This window comes from Leopardus geoffroyi, chromosome C2 (genome assembly GCF_018350155.1).
Source record: "Leopardus geoffroyi isolate Oge1 chromosome C2, O.geoffroyi_Oge1_pat1.0, whole genome shotgun sequence".
NCBI classification, from domain to species: Eukaryota; Metazoa; Chordata; class Mammalia; order Carnivora; family Felidae; genus Leopardus; species Leopardus geoffroyi.
Window position 1 is genome coordinate 131,659,357 of NC_059333.1, and position 20,672 is coordinate 131,680,028.

The 20,672-nt window shown below is 41.3% G+C and overlaps 1 protein-coding gene across 13 annotated transcripts in view; it reads right to left on the bottom strand.

Annotated features, from left to right (window-relative positions):
- Positions 1–20,672, bottom strand: part of NEK11 (NIMA related kinase 11) — a 275,620-nt gene that overhangs the window by 110,623 nt on the left and 144,325 nt on the right. For 8 of the 13 annotated variants that reach the window (XR_006718736.1, XM_045503664.1, XM_045503659.1 and 5 more), the window contains one exon: positions 19,628–19,663. The exons of the other annotated variants lie outside the window; for them this stretch is intronic. Coding sequence is in view for 7 of the 8 variants with exons in the window: in XM_045503664.1 (XP_045359620.1) it covers positions 19,628–19,663 (36 nt within the window). In the remaining variant the exon portion in view is untranslated. The remainder of the gene's footprint in view (positions 1–19,627; positions 19,664–20,672) is intronic. 13 annotated transcript variants of the gene reach the window in all.

Sequence of the window (20,672 nt, forward strand, 5' to 3'; positions counted from 1 at the left end):
ATGAAATGTTATTACTAACTAAAAATATAATCGGTGTTTATAATGGTTTTCAACCAAGAAAGGCCAAGACTGGATCACAAAAAAATAGTGATATCAACTCCAATTTAGTAATGAAGGCCTAGAAATAGGGAAATGTGCTCGGGGAAAGGAGCAAATTACAGAGTGACACCATATTAAAACCATGGGCATTTTAGGCTCTGCACCATTGTCTGATTTATAAACAAAATAATTCTTCTAAATAAATTCTTCTAAATCATAACAAACAGCACTGTTTTTCAACCTACTGTTGCTACTCTGTGTTTCTTGGGGGCGGGGGGGGGGGATATGGAATTTGGCGTCAGAGAATCAGGTTGGAATCCGGCTCTACTGCCTCTTACAGGAGAACCTAGACAAGGTATTTGAACTTATTGAGCTCCAATTTCTCCAGTAAAACTGGCATAAGGGTAACCTGGCAGGGTAGCTGGGAAGATTCAGTAATAGGATTCTTAGGAAACCACTGTATACAGGGAAGCTTTATAAAATGTTCACTCAATTTCCACATCTGTAAAAATGGACTTTTCATTAAGTGATTCCAGAATCCTCTGGAAGTAGGATACTTAGTAGAGGTAGAGTTCCCTGATAGTCTGACAGCGGGGTACTTTAAAATCTTCGCTAACTATGGTTTCCCATAAAACACAAGAGGCCAGTGCCATGACCTCAAAATTAACTCAAAATACAAAAATTACATATATTAAAAAACTGTCTTTGCCAATTCCTTAGGAAGGGGCACACTGGGGCTCCCATACTTCTGGTAACTCCAACACAGCCTGTTTTCCCTTTAGATCACTGGTTTTCTGTTGAGCAGCAAATGAAATAGATTATTTGTATATGGGAGCCATGTTTTATAAAAATCTTGACTCAACTCACACTCAGAATGGCTTGAGGAGTAGATGCAGCATATATGAAATATATGAGCAAGATAAGTATATGAAAACTAATAGCTCCCAAGTAGATAATTCAAGTCTCTAGTTTTGTCCTCAAGTAGGGGCACTTCTCACTGAATAGAATGGTGGACAGGACCACACGACTTCCCACCTCTGTTCCTTCCCCTCCACCTCTCCCTCCATCTCTGCATCTCTTTCACAGACTTGTCCACTCTGTCTTCTTCTTCCCATCTCCTCCTATTTCCTCTCCCTCTCCCCCCAGAGGCTCTCTGTCTCTTTGACAGTTATTCGTTCATTTATTTATTCCTATTTTTCTCTTTCTTTCCCTCTATTCCTCATCTCCTCCACGTTAGGCCAGAATATTTGCTTTCAAATTTGACTGTGACACAATAAGAATATCATTTACATTGTTTCCCATTACCCAGAAATGTGCTTATATTTGTGTATGAACATAAATATATTTGTAGTTGAAATGAAAGTTTCATGCATCCAGATTTACCCTTACTAAATATGACAATTCTGGTCTTTCACGTTCTATTCAAGAACACTGTTTTAAATGCTAGTTGCAACTTGTTGATTTCTCACCACACAATTTGAAAAACACTGGTTTAGAATGCTGGCTTTGGAATCAAAAAAGAGCTGCATTTAAATCAAGGCTCTAATATCAGCTCTATACCAGCTCTATTCCTGCCCTTCAGCTTTCTCATCTGTAAAATGGAGATGATAATGCCCATCTCTTAGAATTGTAGAGAACATTAAATAGTATAATGGATGCAAAGCACCATGCACGTTATGTACCCAGTAAATGTCATTACTAACATTTACCATAAAACTCTGTACACGTTTTGCCTGTAATACACAACACCAGGAAGAAACAGAAATATTGGACAATCACAAATATATACACAAAATAGAATCACTTCTCAAAATCCATACTGTACCCAACTCAAATGGGTAATAAGGCAAAAGGCCAAATCCCACAGCCAAACGGTTCTCTTGATAAATACTGAGCCCCACCTCCCATAACATGACTCCTTGTGCACAGAGTCTTGGTTTTAGAGGAAAGATTCCCTCTCTTACCAAGGATCCCCTCCCAGGAAGGAGAGGAAGGAAAGAAATGGTAAGGAGGAAAGTGCCCTCCTGCCACTTGTGCCTAAGTCATAAAGCAGACGGGGATGAATTCATCTCCAGTATTTCTTAAACGAGCACCACCATCTTGGTACAGCTCAGAAAAGAGATCATTTTCAAAAGGAAAAGTCAAAAGAAATGTAAGTCTGCTCAAACGGTGTTTGTCAAGCTGTGTGTTTTTCTTATGCAGGCCCAATTTGAAGCCTTGTTAGGCTAAGGCTCATTTCTCCTGTCATTGAGGGAAAATGGTCTGTGATAAATAGCTTTAATTTCCTCACACCCTGAAGTCAGCCTCATAGCAGATGCACTGGAGCGGCATTCCAGATCTCTACTAGGCTGGGTGGGCAGCGACAGTGTGTTTATGAAGGAATCCAGTTGTGGCTGCCTGAACTTGGGCACAGTTGTTACAGATCCGTGCTGGAGAAAAAGAGAAGCAATCACCCTGTTCCATGAAAAGGAGGCTCTTTGCCAGACCCTTCAGTTAAGACCCTAATAAATCCCTTTCTCTAAGACTTAAGTGAATATCAGGACCACCTGCAGGGCCTGTTAAAACACAGATCACTAGGCCCCACCCACTTGCTGATTCAGTAGGTCTGGGGTGAGGCCTGAAAATGTGCATTTTGAACAGGTTGCCAGGGGATGCTGGTCTGGGGCACAACGTCCAAACTGTTGCTATAGGATGTGACTAATTCAAATAAAAGTACTATCATATATCATTATATAGAAGCACTATAATAGAATATGGAAGACTACATCTTCCAACCTTATATGTTATAGACCAAAAAAATGAAGACATAAGCTTTACTTTAGAAGAGTTCAAATTGTTGTACCATTAGCTGTCACGATCTCTGTGGAGTTGTAGGGCACTCTTCCCATTTTTACTGATGGAGAAGAACAAAGCTCTGAGTGAGCAGTCCAAAGTCAAAGCACTTTACAGTTTGCACAAGCACATTGACATCCATTATCCCATTTAATCATTGCAACAGTTATTCAAGTTAGACCAGGACATTTTTATCATTTTTTTGGATAATGAAAGTGAAGCTCAGGCAGGCTAATAACCAATTGAAAGTCACAGAGCTGTATGCAGGGTGGACACTAGACCAGAACACAAATAACCTGAATCCTATCTTTCTTCCACCGAATTGGTGCTATTTCATGGTTAGCTAGGAACGTTCGTCTTCGTTAGTAAAACCACGTCATGGATAAAAGGTGTGATTGTCTTCCCCCATCGCTCTGAAAGATGTTGGACAAGGGATAGGCTTTCCACTTAGGAGACGGGAAAACTGAAACACTTATCCTGGTAAAGTGTCTGAAAGGAGCTGGGAATATTGAATGCCAAGGGCTCTCCCTCAGACTCAGCCCAACTGTCACTACCCTCAACCTCAGATGTGCTCAAACTGGAGTGTGCACTGGGATTGCGTGGAGGCCTGTTAAAACAGATTCCTGGCCCCACGCCCAGTGTTTCAGATTAAAAAACTGGTGGTCTGGGCGGGGGTTTGTGGGGGGGGGGGTGGCAAGAAGTCTACATGATGCTGCTGCCGCATCTTGGAGAACCATTGCTCTACCTTACAGGACCTTCAGGGAGAAAGTGACACACAGGTATAATTGTTGAATGAGAATTTCCCTGATACTTCATCTATTATTGTACCAGCCCTTTAAACTTCTCAAATGATCAGAAAAATGCACTAAAGAATTTATTTTTTATTTTTTAAGAATTTTTTTAAAAGAATAACATAAGAACTTTGCCTAAAGTCAAAGCCTCATTTCCTTTAGAGGAACTTAGTGATGTGGAAGGAATACCTCAGCCTGTGCACCTACCACCACGCTGAATGATTCTAACCATCTGTATGTCTTGAGTAAATGCATGTCATGAATTTAGCACAATGGTTTTCAAACGGTGCTCCCCCAGAAGAGCAGCAACAACATCACCTGGGATATTACTAGAAAAGCAAATTCTCAGGCTTCCCAGACTTGCTGAATCAGAAACTGAAGGAAGTGTCCAGCAATCTGCATTTTAATAAGCCCTCCAGGGGGATCCTGATGCAAACCTAAATTTGAGAACCGCTAATTTCGCACAATGACTGGCACTTTCTGCTCAAATAAAAATAGCTTCTACAGATATCCCCAGGTGATAAGCTCTTGGGAGGCAGGAGCCAAGACGGTCCTGTTCCCCACGATTTCTCAAACCCATGGCTCAAAGCAGACACTCCAGGATGCTCTGGTTTCTCTTCAGATCTATAAATCTTTTGCCTTTTCAAAGCAGACACTCCAAACTCAAAGCTTCCTGTCCAACAAATGAATGCCTACACCTCTAAGAGATAAGCACTTTCAAATTTCATGCAAAGAATTTCCTAATCTTTGTTTTGGGGAAGGGCAGGAAAAGGGCAGTGGGGGACATAAAGATTTTTTCCTCCAATAGTGTCAGAACTGATTGGTGACCAAGTGACTTGTGACTTGGGAAATCCAACAGATTCACTCACCACTTTTCTGCCCCTTCTCCTAGGAAGTCAACAATACCCGCAAGGTATTTTTTTTTTTTAAACAATTTTTTTCAATGTTTTTATTTATGTTTGAGAAGAGAGAGACAGAGCATGAGTGGGAGACGGGTAGAGAGAAAGAGGGAGGCACAGAATCGGAAGCAGGCTCCAGGCTCTGAGCTGTCAGCACAGAGCCCCACGTGGGGCTTGAACTCACAAGCCGTGAGATCATGACCTGAGCTGAAGTTGGAAGCCCAACCAACTGAACCACCCAGGCGCCCCTCCACAAGATATTTTTAAAATGGTTCTCATTATGCCTACCATCTCGGGGAAAGCATCTCCTCCTAAAGAGAGGATGTTCTCTATGTCAGCTGTGGTGGGGCAGCTGGGGGTGAGGAGGGGATCTCGTGGCAGGCAGCTGCCCAGACATGCCCTTCTTTATTTTTCCTTTCTTTCCTAGTTTTCTGAAGTGGGCAATGGCTTTATCTTGAGCCAGAAAATACTGAACAAAAGCTATAATAAGAACGAACTGATCTATTGTTAGATCTTGATGTGGCCTCTAAAGACCACGTTCTCACATCACAAACTGGAAGCAGCGGTGCTCAGAATGACAATAGTTATTATTACACTGACAAGGCAGTTCTCCAGATTTCTTATTTTCCTAAATATGGCACTTGTGGGTGTGAAAAAGATCGCCTTAATCCATTTTTTTAATGAAAACATTTTAAATAAAAACATCATCTTCTCATATGTTGAAGAAACCTATGATTAATATGCCACAACATTCCCAAAACTACTGGGTGAGAGAATGCCTTGAGAAGGCACTTAGATGCAGACACTGTCTCTGCTGAGCTGCCTCAGTTTCCCCAGGGAGCTCTATCTTGTGTAAGGTGCAGGCAAATTGGCATGAAAAAAAACCACAGAAATTGAAGCCCAAGTTAACTGGTGATGTCTGCTGCTTCTGAGAGATTAAGAGGATAAACTGTAGGGTCAGGCTGAGGTTCAAATCTGGTCTCTGCTGCTTATTGGCTCTGTGACCTTGGGCAGCTGATGTCACTTCTCTGGTGGTTTTTCCCATTTGTATGTAGGTGTAGTGAATACTACTGATGTGCCACCCAAACCTCCTTACCAGGCGCACCCCAAAATATAACTGACACACTCATCCAGCTGCTGTGAGCGCTGGCTGCTGTGTTAGTCTCTGCTGGGGCTACCGCAACAAAATGCCACAGACCGGGGACTAAAACAACATTTACTCTCATCGTTCTGGAGGCTGGAAGTTCGAGATCCAGCTGTTGGCAGGTTTGGTTTCTCCTTGGCTTGTGGGGGGTTGACTCTCTAGCACTGGTTTTTCAGGGTCCTAATCTCTGATCTCCTCTTCTGATAAAGACACCAGTCAGATAGGATTAAAGTCCACCCAACAGCCTCATTTTAAGTTAATCATGTCCTTAAAGGCCCCATCTCCAAATACAGTCACATTATGAGTTACTGTGGGTTAGGGTTCAAAATATGAATTTTAGGGGAACATAATTCAGCCCATAACAATTGCTAACAGGGCACAAATGCCCTTCTCCAGACAATTGCTCTCAGATCAAAGAATTTCCTTATCAAAGAGGTTATGTGTTCCCTACACCCTGGAGCAAAGTCCTGGCCAACGACTTAATGACTCAAGTGGACCTGGCCCCCTCGTATCCCTCATGCTCCAGAGCTTTTTGTGGGTCTAGATATACCCTCCCCCTGAAACCAAGAGCTCTCCCTCAATAAAACACATACACCAGAATAACCATTTCAGGCTCTGCATCTAAGGAGCCCAATCAAAGACTTGGGGGTATTATAATAATACCTTAACTCACAGCTGTAACATACAATTCTATACGAGGTGGGTGATGTTGTGCAATGATCTAAACACCTCTTAAAGGAAAATAGTCAGATGCCAACAAGGTCACATTCTTTTATGTTATACATTTATTCCCTCAGACTTTCTACAAACAATACCTACGGACACTGCTAAAGTGAGTCATTTGTCAGATATAAATTATATCTCAGACAGCCCAATTTTTTATCTGTTGAGGTCTAATATACTTGCCCTGCGCAAAGTTTTCTTTTCTTTTCTTTTTAAAGTTTATTTTTATTTATTTTTTGAAAGAAGGAGAGAGAGAGTGGGCACATGAGTGGAGGAAGGGCAGAGAGAGAGAATCCCAAGCAGGCTCTGCACTGCCAATGCAGAGCCTGATGCAGGGCTCGAACCCACAAACCATAAGATCATGATCTGAGCCAGATCAAGAGTCAGATGCTTAACTGTCTGAGCCACCCAGGCAGCCCTCAAAGTTTTCTTAAAATGCTCTATCTAGCACAGTGTCTAGAACGTAGTAAGTGCTTAATAAATGATCATTACTATTCCCTTAGCAGGTAGAGAATGTTTGTTTTCTTCACAGTTTTCATACCAAATATAAGCACCTATCATTCTAATTTTAGTAAACGTGCTGCTGAAGCAGGCACCCAACTGTAAGCATTTAGAAAAATACCTGATGAGAGTGCAGGGAAAGACAATACGATCCCTCTGCCAGAGACAAGAAGAGGACTTTGGCCTTACTCCAGAAAAGGGGCTGGGAAGGAGAGTAGGAGGGGTCAGAGCCAGCAAGCTGGTGGCACATCAAACACTTGGTGTAGTAGGCGAGAGACTGGGTTTGCTGTGTGAATCAAAAGGTGCCAAAGGAGGCCACCAGCCTCAGAACATGAGATGGAGGTGGACGGAGCCTGCCCATCAATTACAAAGAGAGCTCTGGACAAGCTTCTGTTTGAGTCAAGCTTCCCAAATCTTGGGACAGGGCATCCAAACTGATGTCTGGGTTACCTCATCCTTGGTACATCAAAGAAGCACTCATGTATAAAGGGTCAACAGCAGAGCTACAGCAAACTCCCCAGGTAGAGGCGACGTGTCTTTCAGGGAGACAGCTGGACTCCACCATGGCTGAGTCCCCAGCCTTTCATTCTCCCAGCAGCTAATAAAGGTACTAGGTCTGTCACCCTTGGACATATCTTCCCTTGCACTGTTAGAAGAAAAAAACTGGCTTGGAAACTTTGCTGTTTTGGAAAAGGCATTTTGCCAATTTCTAAACTTCAACATATACTGGGTTTATTTTTCCTTTTCAATTTTTAAAAGCCATCCCTCCCTGCGCTGTGAACCATGAAACGGGTTTTCAGGGTTATTCAGTGAGTCATCAGCGGGGCCAAGTTCTCAGGGTGTCCTAGTTCCCATCAGCAGCCATTAAGATTGCTCATGGGAGCTTAGAAGTCCTGGAGGGGGAAGGGTACGCTCGGAAAATAATTTTCCATGTGAATCATCCCCTTTTATGGATACCATGGGTCCCTGCTGGAGGGCCTGGAGAGGCTGTTACTCCATATTCCAAATGCTGCTGCATCTCTATTTCATTACAAAGAGCCCCCTTCTGGGCCTGTGGGAAGCAACTGTAATTTTCAATCACCATAGTGTTTAGTGGGGCTGGAGGCTTACAGCAGCACATTTGCTAAGGAACATTTTGAACCAATGTTCAGTCCAGGGAAAGATATGGACATCCCCCAGTGAAATGAACACACTCATACTCCAAAGCAGAAATAAACACTCCAGATAATGTCTTAACACGCAGCTTTTGCAATCACCTCCAATCTTAACACAGGATGCCACAAATTCTGCCTAATGCACTCACTACCATGTCTCTCTTCCCCATCTGTCTCCCCCACTGCCAATAAAATGGAGTATGAAATCTTCAGCTTGGCAGTCCAGGCCTTCTATCACCTGGGTGTACTCTCTTTCCCAGACCTGTCTTCTCTTACCAATGAATTCCGTAGCTCTCAGTTAAAGGTATGCACCAAAAGGGATTCTGATTGGGTAGTCCTGGGCTGGGTCCAGGCAGTTTTATTTTTCTGATGCTTTCCAGATGGTTCTCTCATGTACCTTTAGATCAGGACCTTGGCTTTTGTGACCTGGACTCTACATTTTCTCCTGAACTCACTCTTGCTGTCTAACCTCATTCCTTTCAAGAGCTCTCCTTCCAGAACTGCCTTGTCCAATATGGTAGCCAGCATGCACAAGTGGTTATTAAAATTGAAATTAATTACAATGAAATAAAATGACAAATTCAATTCCTTAGTCACACTGGCCACATCTCAAGCACTTGAAAGCCATCTGTGACAAGATCATAGAACACTTTCATCATCGCTGACAGTCCCACCAGACAGTGAGGTTCTAGAGTGTCCTCCTTTATATGTCTAGCTATGCTGGACTACAGCCTCCAGTTTGGATTTGCCTAGACTTCTTTGAAACCCTGGGATGTGGGTCACTTCACCTTTCTGACCTTTTGTTCCTCCTCTGGCCAGCACACCCTCCACCACCACCAATCCTGATCCCTGCAAACAAGAAGGTACAACTATAGCCCCAGAGGTTTTCTGACTCTCCTAGTCCTGGACTGAACAGGGAAGAGGCAGTGACTTGATCCCACCCTAATGCTGGGCCTCCTCTGCATGTGCCCAGAGCCACTTCAAAGGACCCATCAAATCAAACCTTCTCATCTAGAGGATGCCTTTTCCACCTTCTTTTATATAGGACCAACAAGTAGAGCTTTTCTACCCATTTTTAAAGTTTTTATTTAAATTCTAGTTAGTTAACATACAGCGTCATACTAGTTTCAGGTGTGCAATATGGTGATTCAATACTTCCATACAAATGGAATGTAGAATTTTCATAGATATTCATCTCCCTCCCTTCACCCCAGAGAAAGGTGGCTCATGGACCTCCTAGATCCCCAAAGTAGACAATGTGTTTTACTGCATAGCAGGTATCACATCTACTTTATTAATCAGATCACTAACTGTAAGTGGAACTAAAGCTCAATTACAAACAATATGTTTATAGTCTTGGGGACATGGCAGTTGCTTGGTTTTATGTCTTTTTGATGTTCTCTTCTCTCACACGATAAGCTATAGGTTAGTATTAATAGTGTGACCTATTCTAAAATAAAGCTTCAAAACTAAGGCTAAAATTAGTCTTGTTGATTGGCTTAGCCGGCAGCATCACACATGAGGCTGTGAAAAAATTTTCTTAGCCAAAATGCATATTCACGACCCTTTTTGTAAGGAGAGCTAAATTAAGTACAGTACAGTGCCTTTCTTATATATAGGACTGCAGGTTCTGCTATGAGGAGTTCTTTGGGTGACATCTGTTTGACTGAGTATACAAAAGCCTCCTCCCCCCCCCACCCCCCACACACATGACAGAAATAAACTCCCATGATCCGTTTGGAAATAGGTCTCCCTCAAGGTCTAAAGTGTGTGCTTTTATTCTACATCCCAATGTGATTCTCCCTTAGGCAAAACTATAACATTTCTCTGAACTTGTTTTTCTAGTTTAGAAAGCAAAAGTCAAAATAAGTAGGTAAGTTTGTCTTTCCTCCACCAGATTCAGAGAAATAAATATAGGCCAGAGAATCTACCCTCTCAAGGAGAAATATAGGGAGACTGAACAGAGACTCTGAAGGAGCTGGTACTCCCTGGGCCTTAGGGGTCTCATCTGTAAACAGGGGACAGTAATAATTCAGCACCCTAAAAGTTGGACACTGAACTACATGATTTCAGGCTGTTTTCCTGCTCTAAGATTTGCAAATGTAAGACATGGAAGAATCAATGAGATCAGCATGTATATGAATCCTCTGGAGCACCTGACGAAATATGAATTCTGACTAGTAGGTCTGAAGTGGGGCCTGGGAGTCTGCAATTCTGACATGCTTGGGGTGATGGAGATGCTGCTGGTCCACGAACCACAATTTGAGTAGCAAGAGATTCGACCACAGCTTTCTGCTCCTGGTCACCAAGTGTCTGTCAAGAAGTGAGATTACAACTAAGATTTTCATGAAGCTGAAGAATTTAAAGTGCTATCACAAGGAAGTGTCTGCCTGTGTCTTATTTTTCTTTGGCTATATTTCCTCATTAAACAGAAGCTCAGTTGCGTGGAATGCATTTAGCAATTTGTTTGTTGGCAGAAACAACACCTTGTGAGCCAAATAGGATTTCCTCTCTAATGAAATCCTGAAGTTATAATTTCTCTTTCCCACCTCTATTCTCCTGGAAAATGTGTTTCCCATTGGCAGCACCCCTCAGTTAACTGGCCAGCTGGAGACAGTCAGGAAACTGCCAGAAGATGCCTGCTGGTGTGGACGTGCTTAGCTCACCAATGTAAACAGGCAAACTGAATATGGCAAGATGGGCCAATAATCACAAAAACACGAGGGAAATCTACTGCACTGATACTGTGGGCATGGCATTCATTTAAATGTTTTAATTAAAGGAAGTGAATATTATACACATCGATTTAGGCAACTTTTTATGGTCCTACTGAGGAAAATTTCTATTGCAATGTTATATTTCCTGGGTGACCTACCCTTTCTGGACCTGGCTACTTCTTGTGGCATGAGATATGGTCTTAGAGAGGAAGGTAAGCCCATGTTTAAAAGGAGCTGTTTCATGGTTTATAAAGTCTAGACAAGCTTCCATTTACATATCCTCAAAACAGTAAGTAATAACAATTATTTACCTTTGTACAATCCTTCACAATTAAAGTGCTTTCAAATACTCTTTCTCACTTAAGCCGCCCTCACAACACGGTATGATACGGGTAGGTGGTGTTAGCCCCCCATGTTGCAGACAAGGAACATAACATTTAGAGCTGCTTGACCCTTTTTAAGTTAATTTGAAAGTGGCAGACACCAAACCACGTCTTCTGATTCAAAATCTAGTGCTCATTTGTATTAAGTCATGCTGACTACATAATTCTGTTTGGCCATTCCTTAGAGGTAGCCACTCGATTTCATCACATACCCACAAATGCAATATTTGCAAATGGTGACTTTTTAAATTCACTGCAGCCTCCAAGTCTTATCCATATGCCATCTCTTTCTCTTCCTCTTCCCAACCACTATCTCTACCACATGCATACCACTAAATACTACAGAGCACTTTCAAGTAATGTCTAGGACCCTGACCAGAGGTTAAAATGTAATTTTTTACACGTGAAGTCACTAGAAAGAGCCATTCAGCAAAAATTACTGAATTAGTTATCTATTGCTGCATAATATCTATTACTGCCCCAGACTATGACTTAAAACAACAACACACATTTATTATCTCACACATTTTCTATGAGTTAGGAATCCAGGAGTGGCACAGGTGGAACGTCTGGGTTCAGGGCCCACCATGAGGTTTCAGCCAAGAAGTCATCTGGGGCTATAGTCATCTGTAGGCTTGATGGGGACTGGGACATCCAATCCTAAGCTCACTCATGTGGCTCTTGTCAGGAGACCTCGTTCCTTGAACAAGACCCTCTCCATAGGGGAGCTGTGTCCTTACCACACAGCAGTTGGCTTCCCTCAGAGGGAATGGTCCAAAAGAGCCAGGCAGAAGCTGCAATATCTTTTGTTATCTAGCCTTGGAAGACACGTTTTTCAATTTCCACACAATCCCTACTGGTTACACAGGTCAGTCCTATTCAGCGTGAGAGAGGACCATTCAGGGGCATGAACACCAGGAGGCAAGAATCATTGTGAGGTATATTGGAGGATGGCCACAAAAAAACTATGTAGAAATTTCCAGCTTTTCTTTCATTTTTTAGGAAAATATTTATTTTATCATCATGTATAAATAGTTGAGTTGTTATATTGAGGTTACATAATGAATCATGACAGACTTTACACTAGAACTCTCTCCTAATATCCAAGTTGGTGATATCCCAACCTTTAAATGATTGTAAAGAGAAAAACATACATGTAACAGGATTAGGCTCATAATTAGGACACATAATGGATTTGAATAGTCACATACTAATGAAATTTCACATTGTTCCTCAAGTGGTCAAAGTCATATTTAGGGGAAGTAAGTATGTAATTATTTTTAGCCTCACATTACATTGCTAGAATTCTAAGTATTCACAAAACTCATGGGGAGAAAAGTGCCATAAAGCTAAGATGTGCCATAACCTACATGAAGGTGGGCATGAACTGATTAAACAGAGAAATGTACAGAATATGAGACTCTGACTGGGGGACATTTAATGGGATCTATGCCAGAATTCTCTGAAGAAACAGAACCAATAGGATATGGAAACAGAGAGACAGAAAGAGACAGAGAGACATAAAGAGACAGAGAGACAAAGAGAGACAGAGACAGAGACAGAGAGACAAATTATTTTAAGTTATTGGCTCTCATAGTTGTCGTGGGAGGCTGGCAAGTCCAAAATCTGTAGGGCAGGACAGCAGGCTGGGGGCCTAGGCAAGAGTTAATGTTGCAGTCTTGAGTCCAAAGGCAGTCTGGAGGCAGAATTCTTTCTCAGGGGGAACCTCAATTTTTTTCTCTTAAGATCTTCAACTGATTGGATAAGGCCCACCCACAGTGGTGTTGGAGCAAACATCTGTGTACCATAGTCTAGCCACATTGACACATAAACTTAACCATCATGAGATCTAACAGGAATATTCTTTCCCAACTTGGACTCTGGCAGAGAAGATGAATGGAGCTGGCAAAGAGAACTCAGATCTTCCATGTAGATTGCAGAAGTCCCAAATAAGTAGAATTCCAGGACACTTCCGGGATAAAGTGCCACCCCAACACTTAAATGCTGACTTGGGGACCGGTTACTTGACAAATGGAAACAAGAATCTACTTCCTACCTTGAAAATCTCTTGGTCTCTAAGTATTCATGGTAAACTGTCCACAGATCTCTGGTAGAGTTCTCTTTACAGTCATTCTCAGAAAATCTTGTCATCTTCATTTTGTTTGGAGTTTTAAAACCTTTTCGGTGAGTCTGACTGATTATTTGGGTCAAAACACTGATGGCCATCATGAACAACACCAAGGCCACCATGCAGAGTGGGATCTATGCAAGACTTCCTTCTGGCAGGCGTGGGTACCCAGTGTTGCACCATGACCATAGAGCAAGTATCTGCAGAAAAGGCTCAGGGAATATTAAAGTCATTTTTCCTTAACTATTACTGATTAGTGATTCAAATGGGGGTCCTTTGACAGAGACAGAAGACCAATAAAACCATCAAAGTGAATTTTTGAAAAAGCTTAATTCAGAAAAAAAACAGATAAGAAAAACTCCCCTAGGTCTCTTATAATAGCCAGGAACTACTTCCAACTTAAAAAAAAAAAAAAAACTAGGTGTCTTAGATTGGATTCCCCAGAAACAGACTCTGAGATGAGGACTTTCATCAAAGTTATTTGTTAGGAAAGGATCCCAGGAACCACTGGTAGGGGGTAAGGAAGTGGGACAGAGAGGGCTGGCAGCCATGCAAAGGGCCCATATCAAGCAGAGTCCCACAAGGGGTAATCATGGCTCACCACAGAGCTCTAGGGACAGTTGGTGGAGGCACTGGAACACTTACACTCTTGCACACATTCATCACTTTTAAAAGGCTGCCTTGGGTAACTCTGGGTGTGAGGTGGGGGGTGCATGGCAGGAGTGAGGGGCAAATTCCTAGGCACTTCTGGCTCTCTTTGAGTACTGGAAAAGCAGCCTCTGGGAGTCTGAGAGCAACCTTCCCCTCCCCCCACCCCCAACAAAAGAAACATAGGTAGGAGACTGAGTCCAAAAAAATGGTAAGGGAATGGAAGGGGATATGGATGGAACAGTGACAGCAGCTGCTATATGGGGGAAATGTTTTTCTGACACTTCCTTCTTAGTTAGAAGTTCTATTTACTTGGTTCATCCAATCTGATACCCTCCTGTCACATACCTCCTCTAAAAACAAGTAATGGAATCCCAGGTGTTTACCTGTTCTTCATCCCCAAGTGCCCCCCTGAAGCACTTAACCCGACTCACATCTTCAGTCACTTCTTGGTTCTCTACATTTTTGACCATCATCACTTTCACTTCTTAGTTACCACTTACATTTCAATTTGATCACCCAGTTGTGACTCTGTCCCACCAACCCAAATCCCAAATCCAAATGAAATTTCAGTTTGCTTTGCACCCAGTCCATCCAACCCCATCAACTTGCTGCACAGAGCTCAGTTCCTCAAGGACAGTGAACCTCCCCCAACCCTAGCTCCACTTGGTCTCTTGATCTGAACCAAGGTATTGCTGAATTGTTCAGCCATGGTGTTTATGGAATTCTAACTCATATATAGGTGGTAACATTCCCAAGAAATCAGCACCCACAAAGGAGAAGAAAAAAAATCTTGAAATCACAAGGTTCAGTGCCCTCTCCCTGTTAATATCCAGCTCCTCCTCTCAGCGCATATATGTTTTTCTGATCTGTGATTGTCCTCATCCAACACATAATGAAAAAGTCCAGGGCACGCCTACTGATTTGCATCAAAATCTTTTCACAAACAGCAATAATGCTAAGTCATCCCACTAGAAAATTAATGTCACCCTATTTAATAACTAAGAAGAAATGGATGTGCTATATATTTGCATGGTAACAGTATCAGAAGTGTTTGTTTCAGTGAAGCCAAAGCCAAGTTTCAATAAAGGAAAGGAGGACATCCTGCAAGCAAATTTCATTTCAAATTTACGTTTTCCAGTGCCATTAGTGAATTTACCAACATTCTCAGAACCCAAAGACAACGGGCAGAAAATTACTTAGACCAAGGGTCGGCAAACTAGGGCCTATGGGCTAAATCTGGGCCTGCTTTTGTAAACACAGTGTTCCTGGAACACAGTCATAGCCTCTGTCATCCATGGCTGTTTTCTCTCTATGATGGCAGAGTTCAATGGCAAAGTTGAGTAGTTGTGACAGAGATAGCGTGCTCTGTAAGACCTAAAATATTTACTATCGACCATTTAAGAAAGTTTGTCCACCTCTGCTATAGACAGTAAGCAGTTACTGGCCACTCCAGATAAATACATTCAGAAACTGTGGAGCTGGGAGCTGCCTCTCCTTCAAATCCAGGAGCCTTGAAATCCACCAAGAGTCATCTCAGTAGAACTAAAGATATTCCTATCACTCTGGAAATTCCAAAGGATTTAGGAACTTTGCCTCATGAATCAGGGTCAAAGACCAAAGAGTAGAACAGAAGATCATTATGGTACTCTTATCCCTTAGGATATTACAAGGGTTTTGGGAGCTCTGTGCCAGGAACTGGGGACAGAGAACAATATATACATTTTCTATTAACTTCACAGAATCCAGTTTATATCTGTGGCTGAGGGAAGGATTCTCTGAGAACAGGACATTCAAATTGAGGCCTGAAGAATGAATAGGCATAGACCAGGTACACAGTGAGATAACATGATGTGGCTTCCAGAAGAAAGAACATTTGCAAAGGATGTGAAGTGGGAAAGATATGGGCATATCCAAGGGAAAGAAAGGAAGCCAGTGTAGCTGGACCGTCAGGAATAGAGTGGCCAACTATTCCAGTTTTCAGTGCTAAAACCGAGAAAGTCCCAGGCAACCTAGGACGGCCAGTCTCCCTAACAGGAGTGACATGAATCATAACATTGGGCAAGGTTGGCCAAGTGGGGAGCAAGTAAGCAGGGCCCTTGTGGGCCCTGTGAAAGATTTTCTATTTTGTATTCGAAACACAATAGAAAGCCACTGGAGGACTTTAAGCAAAGCAATGACAAACTCTAATTTACATTCTTAAAAGAACATTTTGGCAGCCATTTAGAGAATGAACTAGTTGGAGGCCAGAGACTAGCTAGAGGCAGGTTTAACACACCAGGTGAGGTGACAGTTGCTTAGCCTTGGGCAATTGAGGCATTAGGTGAGTGGCCTGGGAATGGATTCTCAGAACCCATGTTAGAGATGACAATCTGAGACTTGCAAAAGTTAGAGGACTTGTCTAATGTCATACAGCCAGTGTGGGAAGCCTGGACTTGACCTTTCTTTGTATTTATCAGGCAAAAGACAAAGTTAAGAAGATACATCCAACTACATGATCCTTAGTAGGATGAAAATTTCTAAGAGAAACAAAAGGGGGAAATAGATTTTGTATTTTGTAAGTGATTACGGTTTCTCTGATTTGATCAACTGCAAAACTTAATTTAAGACACAAGTGAAATTCAAAATAAATAAACAAATAAATAAAGCACAAGCAAAATTCATTGCTAAAATGGTGGGATAATTTTTACCAAATTATTCAACAAGAAAAATTTACAAAAATGTGACAATGCAAATAGCATAAGTATTGTGCTGATTCCCTCCATAAAATGAAAAATGAGGATTGTAAACAACAGGGAGGAAGAAAAGGATTAATGTTAAAGTGAGAAAATGTTACGCATTTCTGACCTTAGGAACTGAATTAACAGGATCCTATTGAAAAGCCCCCAGAAAACTTAATAGGATAGAATAAATCTTCACAACGGAAAGGTATATATACATAAAGATATATAAATTCGGACCCATCCTTGCTTTTGCTGTGTATTCTACTCAAAATGAGAAAACTAGAATTACATTTATTCCATCAGTACATTAAATGCCTTTGTCAAATGCACCTAAAATTTTCATAGGCCATTCAACTAAAAATAATTTCATACCTTCCCAAGAGAAAATTAAACAAAATAAGAATATATTAATCTAAGATTATAACTACAGACACAAAAATAGAGATAGCTGTTGTGTAATTTATCAATGTTGACATAGAACAGTGTCCCTAAAGGTATGGTCTGAAATCCCACGCCTCCAGGGAAAGAGCACATTTTACTGTCTCCATACCTCCCAGTCTCTGGTTTTATTTCCATAACAATAAAAACGGAAAATCAACCTGCTCTAAAGCATTGATTGCATTTGCTGATGCTACAGCTCTCCAAGGACTATTTTTTGGAAAAGTGAAAGAGAAATACAAAATAATTTATCAGACAATTTGCATCTTATTTGGGATTCCTCAGTGGTGAAAACTGCTATGCATAGCAAATGCTGGAGCCAGGCATTTGGGTGGTTGACTGAGAAACTCCCAAGCTCTCTGGGGGTAAATCTATAAGTAAATGAACACACTTCACCACACAATTATCCCCACAGGAGGCCCCTCAAACAATTTCAAGATCTTGCATCCACCTACTTAGCACATAAAATGATGTCGATTAAAGCATAAAAGTGTATCATCTCAGTAAGACTGCAGCTTTTATGACCATTACAATAACACTGGCAACATCATGTCTGCTTATTAATGATTTCACACCTGTGAAATTCAAATAGAGTAGGTTTTCTACCTTAGAGCACCATATTCAGGAAAGGAGATCCTGCTGCTTTGTTATCCTTTATGCCGGTTTATTAAAAATTATTTAACAGGGCAGTACAAATGGAGAAATTATTCATGATACCCAGGAATACTTAATGCTGGCTTTTCCAGTATCTCACTTCATGACTAGAAGAACAGTCCTCAAAGAATAGTCCAGGGACCGTGGCAGTCCCCAAGACCCTTTCAGGAGAGCCCCAAATCTAAACTACTTTCATAAACAGCACTAAGATCTTGTCTTTTTCACTTTGATCCTCTCATGAATACATAGTTTTCCAGACACTATATTACATGTAATGTCATGATAAATCTAAATGAAAATCAGATATGAGAATCCAGCTGCATTCTATTAAGCCACTTTAAAAAAATTGTAAAGGTATAAAACAATGCCACTCTTCTCAATAAATTTTTTATTGTGAAAAATAGTCAATTTTCATAATAGGCAACAACATGGATGAACCTTGAGGACATTATGCTAAGTGAAATAAACCAGTCACAGAAAGACAAATACTGCGTGATTTCATTTACATGAAGTATCTAAAATATTTAAATTCATAGAATCAAAGCATGGCTTCCAAGGACTGGAGGAAGGGGGAAATGGGGAGTTATTAATCAATAAGCATAAAGATTTAGCTGAGCAAGACAGGTTCTAGAGATCTGCTGTGGAACAGTGTACCTATAACTGACAGTACTATAGTTCACTAAAAAACCTAAGAGGGTAGGGGCGTCTGGGTGGCTCAGTTGGTTAAGGGTCTGAGCCTTGGTTTTGGTTCAGGTCATGATCTCATGATTTCGTGGGTTCGAGCCCCACCTCGGGCTTTGAGCTGACAGCATGGAACCTGCTTGGGATTCTCTGTCTCTGTCTCTGTCTGCCCCTCCCCTGCTTGCACTGTCTCTATTTCTTTCAAAATAAATAAATAAACTTAAAATTTAAAAAAAAAATCTAACAGATTTTTATGTTAATTCTTCTTAGATTTCATGTTAATTCTTCTTACCACAATGAAATAAAAGTTTAAAAAATTAAAATAAAAAACTAGCTGCCCTGGCGGGGTGCCCCCTGAGAGGAGTGCCCTAGGACCATGCTCCCCCCACCCCAGTTTACATCCACTTCAGCTTAAGCTATTCTGCCAAGGTGACCTCTATGCATAAAGCCCTGGGACCCCATGGCTTGCACTCACTTCATTTATCTTGCCAGAGTGCCTTCAGTGATTAGAACCCTGGGCTTCCCCTGACCTGTACCCACATCAGCTTTAGCTACCCTGCCAAGGTATTCTCAGTGCATAGGACCCCGGGACCCCCTCCTCCAATCTACACCCACTTCAGCTTTAGGTATCCTTCCAGGGTACCCCCTGCATGGAGAGTCTCGAGACATCCCCAGCTCACACCAGCCAGCTCTAGCCAGCCAGCAAAAGTCACCATGCATGCATAGTCTTTTTTTTTTAAAGTTTATTTATTTTGAGAGAGAGTGTGTACATGCATGAGTTGGGGAGGAGCAGAGAGAGAGGGAGAGAGAGAATCCCAAGCAGGCTCTGTGTTGTCAGCACAGAACCTGGTGTGGGGCTTGAACTCATGAACTGCAAGATCATGACTGGAGGTGAAATCAAGAGTTGGATAGTTAACCAACTGAGTCCCCCAGGTGCCCTGCACACATGTTCTATATAGGGGACACCATACATGAGACCATTTCTCCAAGTTTAGAAGTAATTGTTCCACCTAATCTATAGAAACAAATAGAAAGTAAAGCAAAATGGGGACACAAAGGAATATGCTCCAAAACAAAGTCCAAGACAAAGCCTCAGAAAAATAACTAAACAAAACAGAGATAAGCAATATACCTGATAAAAAATTTTAAGTAACGATCATAAAGATACTCACCAGACTGGGAAAAAGAATGGAAGAACTCCGTGAGACCTTCAATAAAGAGACAGAAAATATGAAAAAGAACCAATCAGAGCTGAAAAATACCATGACTGAAATAAAAAAACACACTTGAGGGAATGAACCAGTAGATTAGCAAATGCAGAAGAACATATCAGCAATCTGGAAAACAGGGTAATGGAAAGCACCCAAGCTGAAAGCAAAAAAAGAGAAAAAAAACTAGAAAATGAGGATAGGTTAAGGGATCTCTTGGACAACATCAAGGAAACAAACATTCCATTTTATGGGTCCCAAAAGAAGACAGAGTGAAAGGGGCAGAAATCTTATTTGAAGAAATCATAGCTGAAACTTCCACAACCTAGGAAAGGAAACAGACATCCAGGTTCAAAAAGCATAGAGAGTTCCAAATAAGATTACCCCAATGAGGTCCACACCATGACATATAATAACTAAAATGTCAAAGGTTAAAGATCAAGAAAGATTTTAAAAGCAGAGGGAAACAAAAGTTTCATCAAGGGATACCCTAAAAGTCTATCAGCTGATTTTCCAGCAGAAACTTTGCAGGCCAGCAAGGAGCGGCATGATATATTCAAAGTGCTGAAAGAATAACACCTATAACCAAGAATATTCTACCTGGCAAGGTTATAATTCAGAATTGAAGGAGAAATAAAGAGTTTCCCAGACAAAAAAAAATCTAAAGAAGTTTATCACTACTAAACCAGTCTTATAAGAACTGTTAAAGGGACTTCTTTAAATGGAAAAGAAATGGCCATAATTAGACATAAGAAAATCATGAGTAAAAGATGTACAATATGACAGCATACACAAAAAATGTGGAGGAGGGAGTTAAAGTTTTTTGTTAGAATGTGTTTAAACTTAAATAACCATCAACTTAATATAGACTACTATATACTTAGGATGTTATACATGAACCTCATGGTAACCACAAACCCAAAACTTAAAATGGATACCAAAAAAATAAAGAGAAGAAAGCCAAACATTACACTACAGAAACTCACCAATCACAAAGAAAACAAGAGAA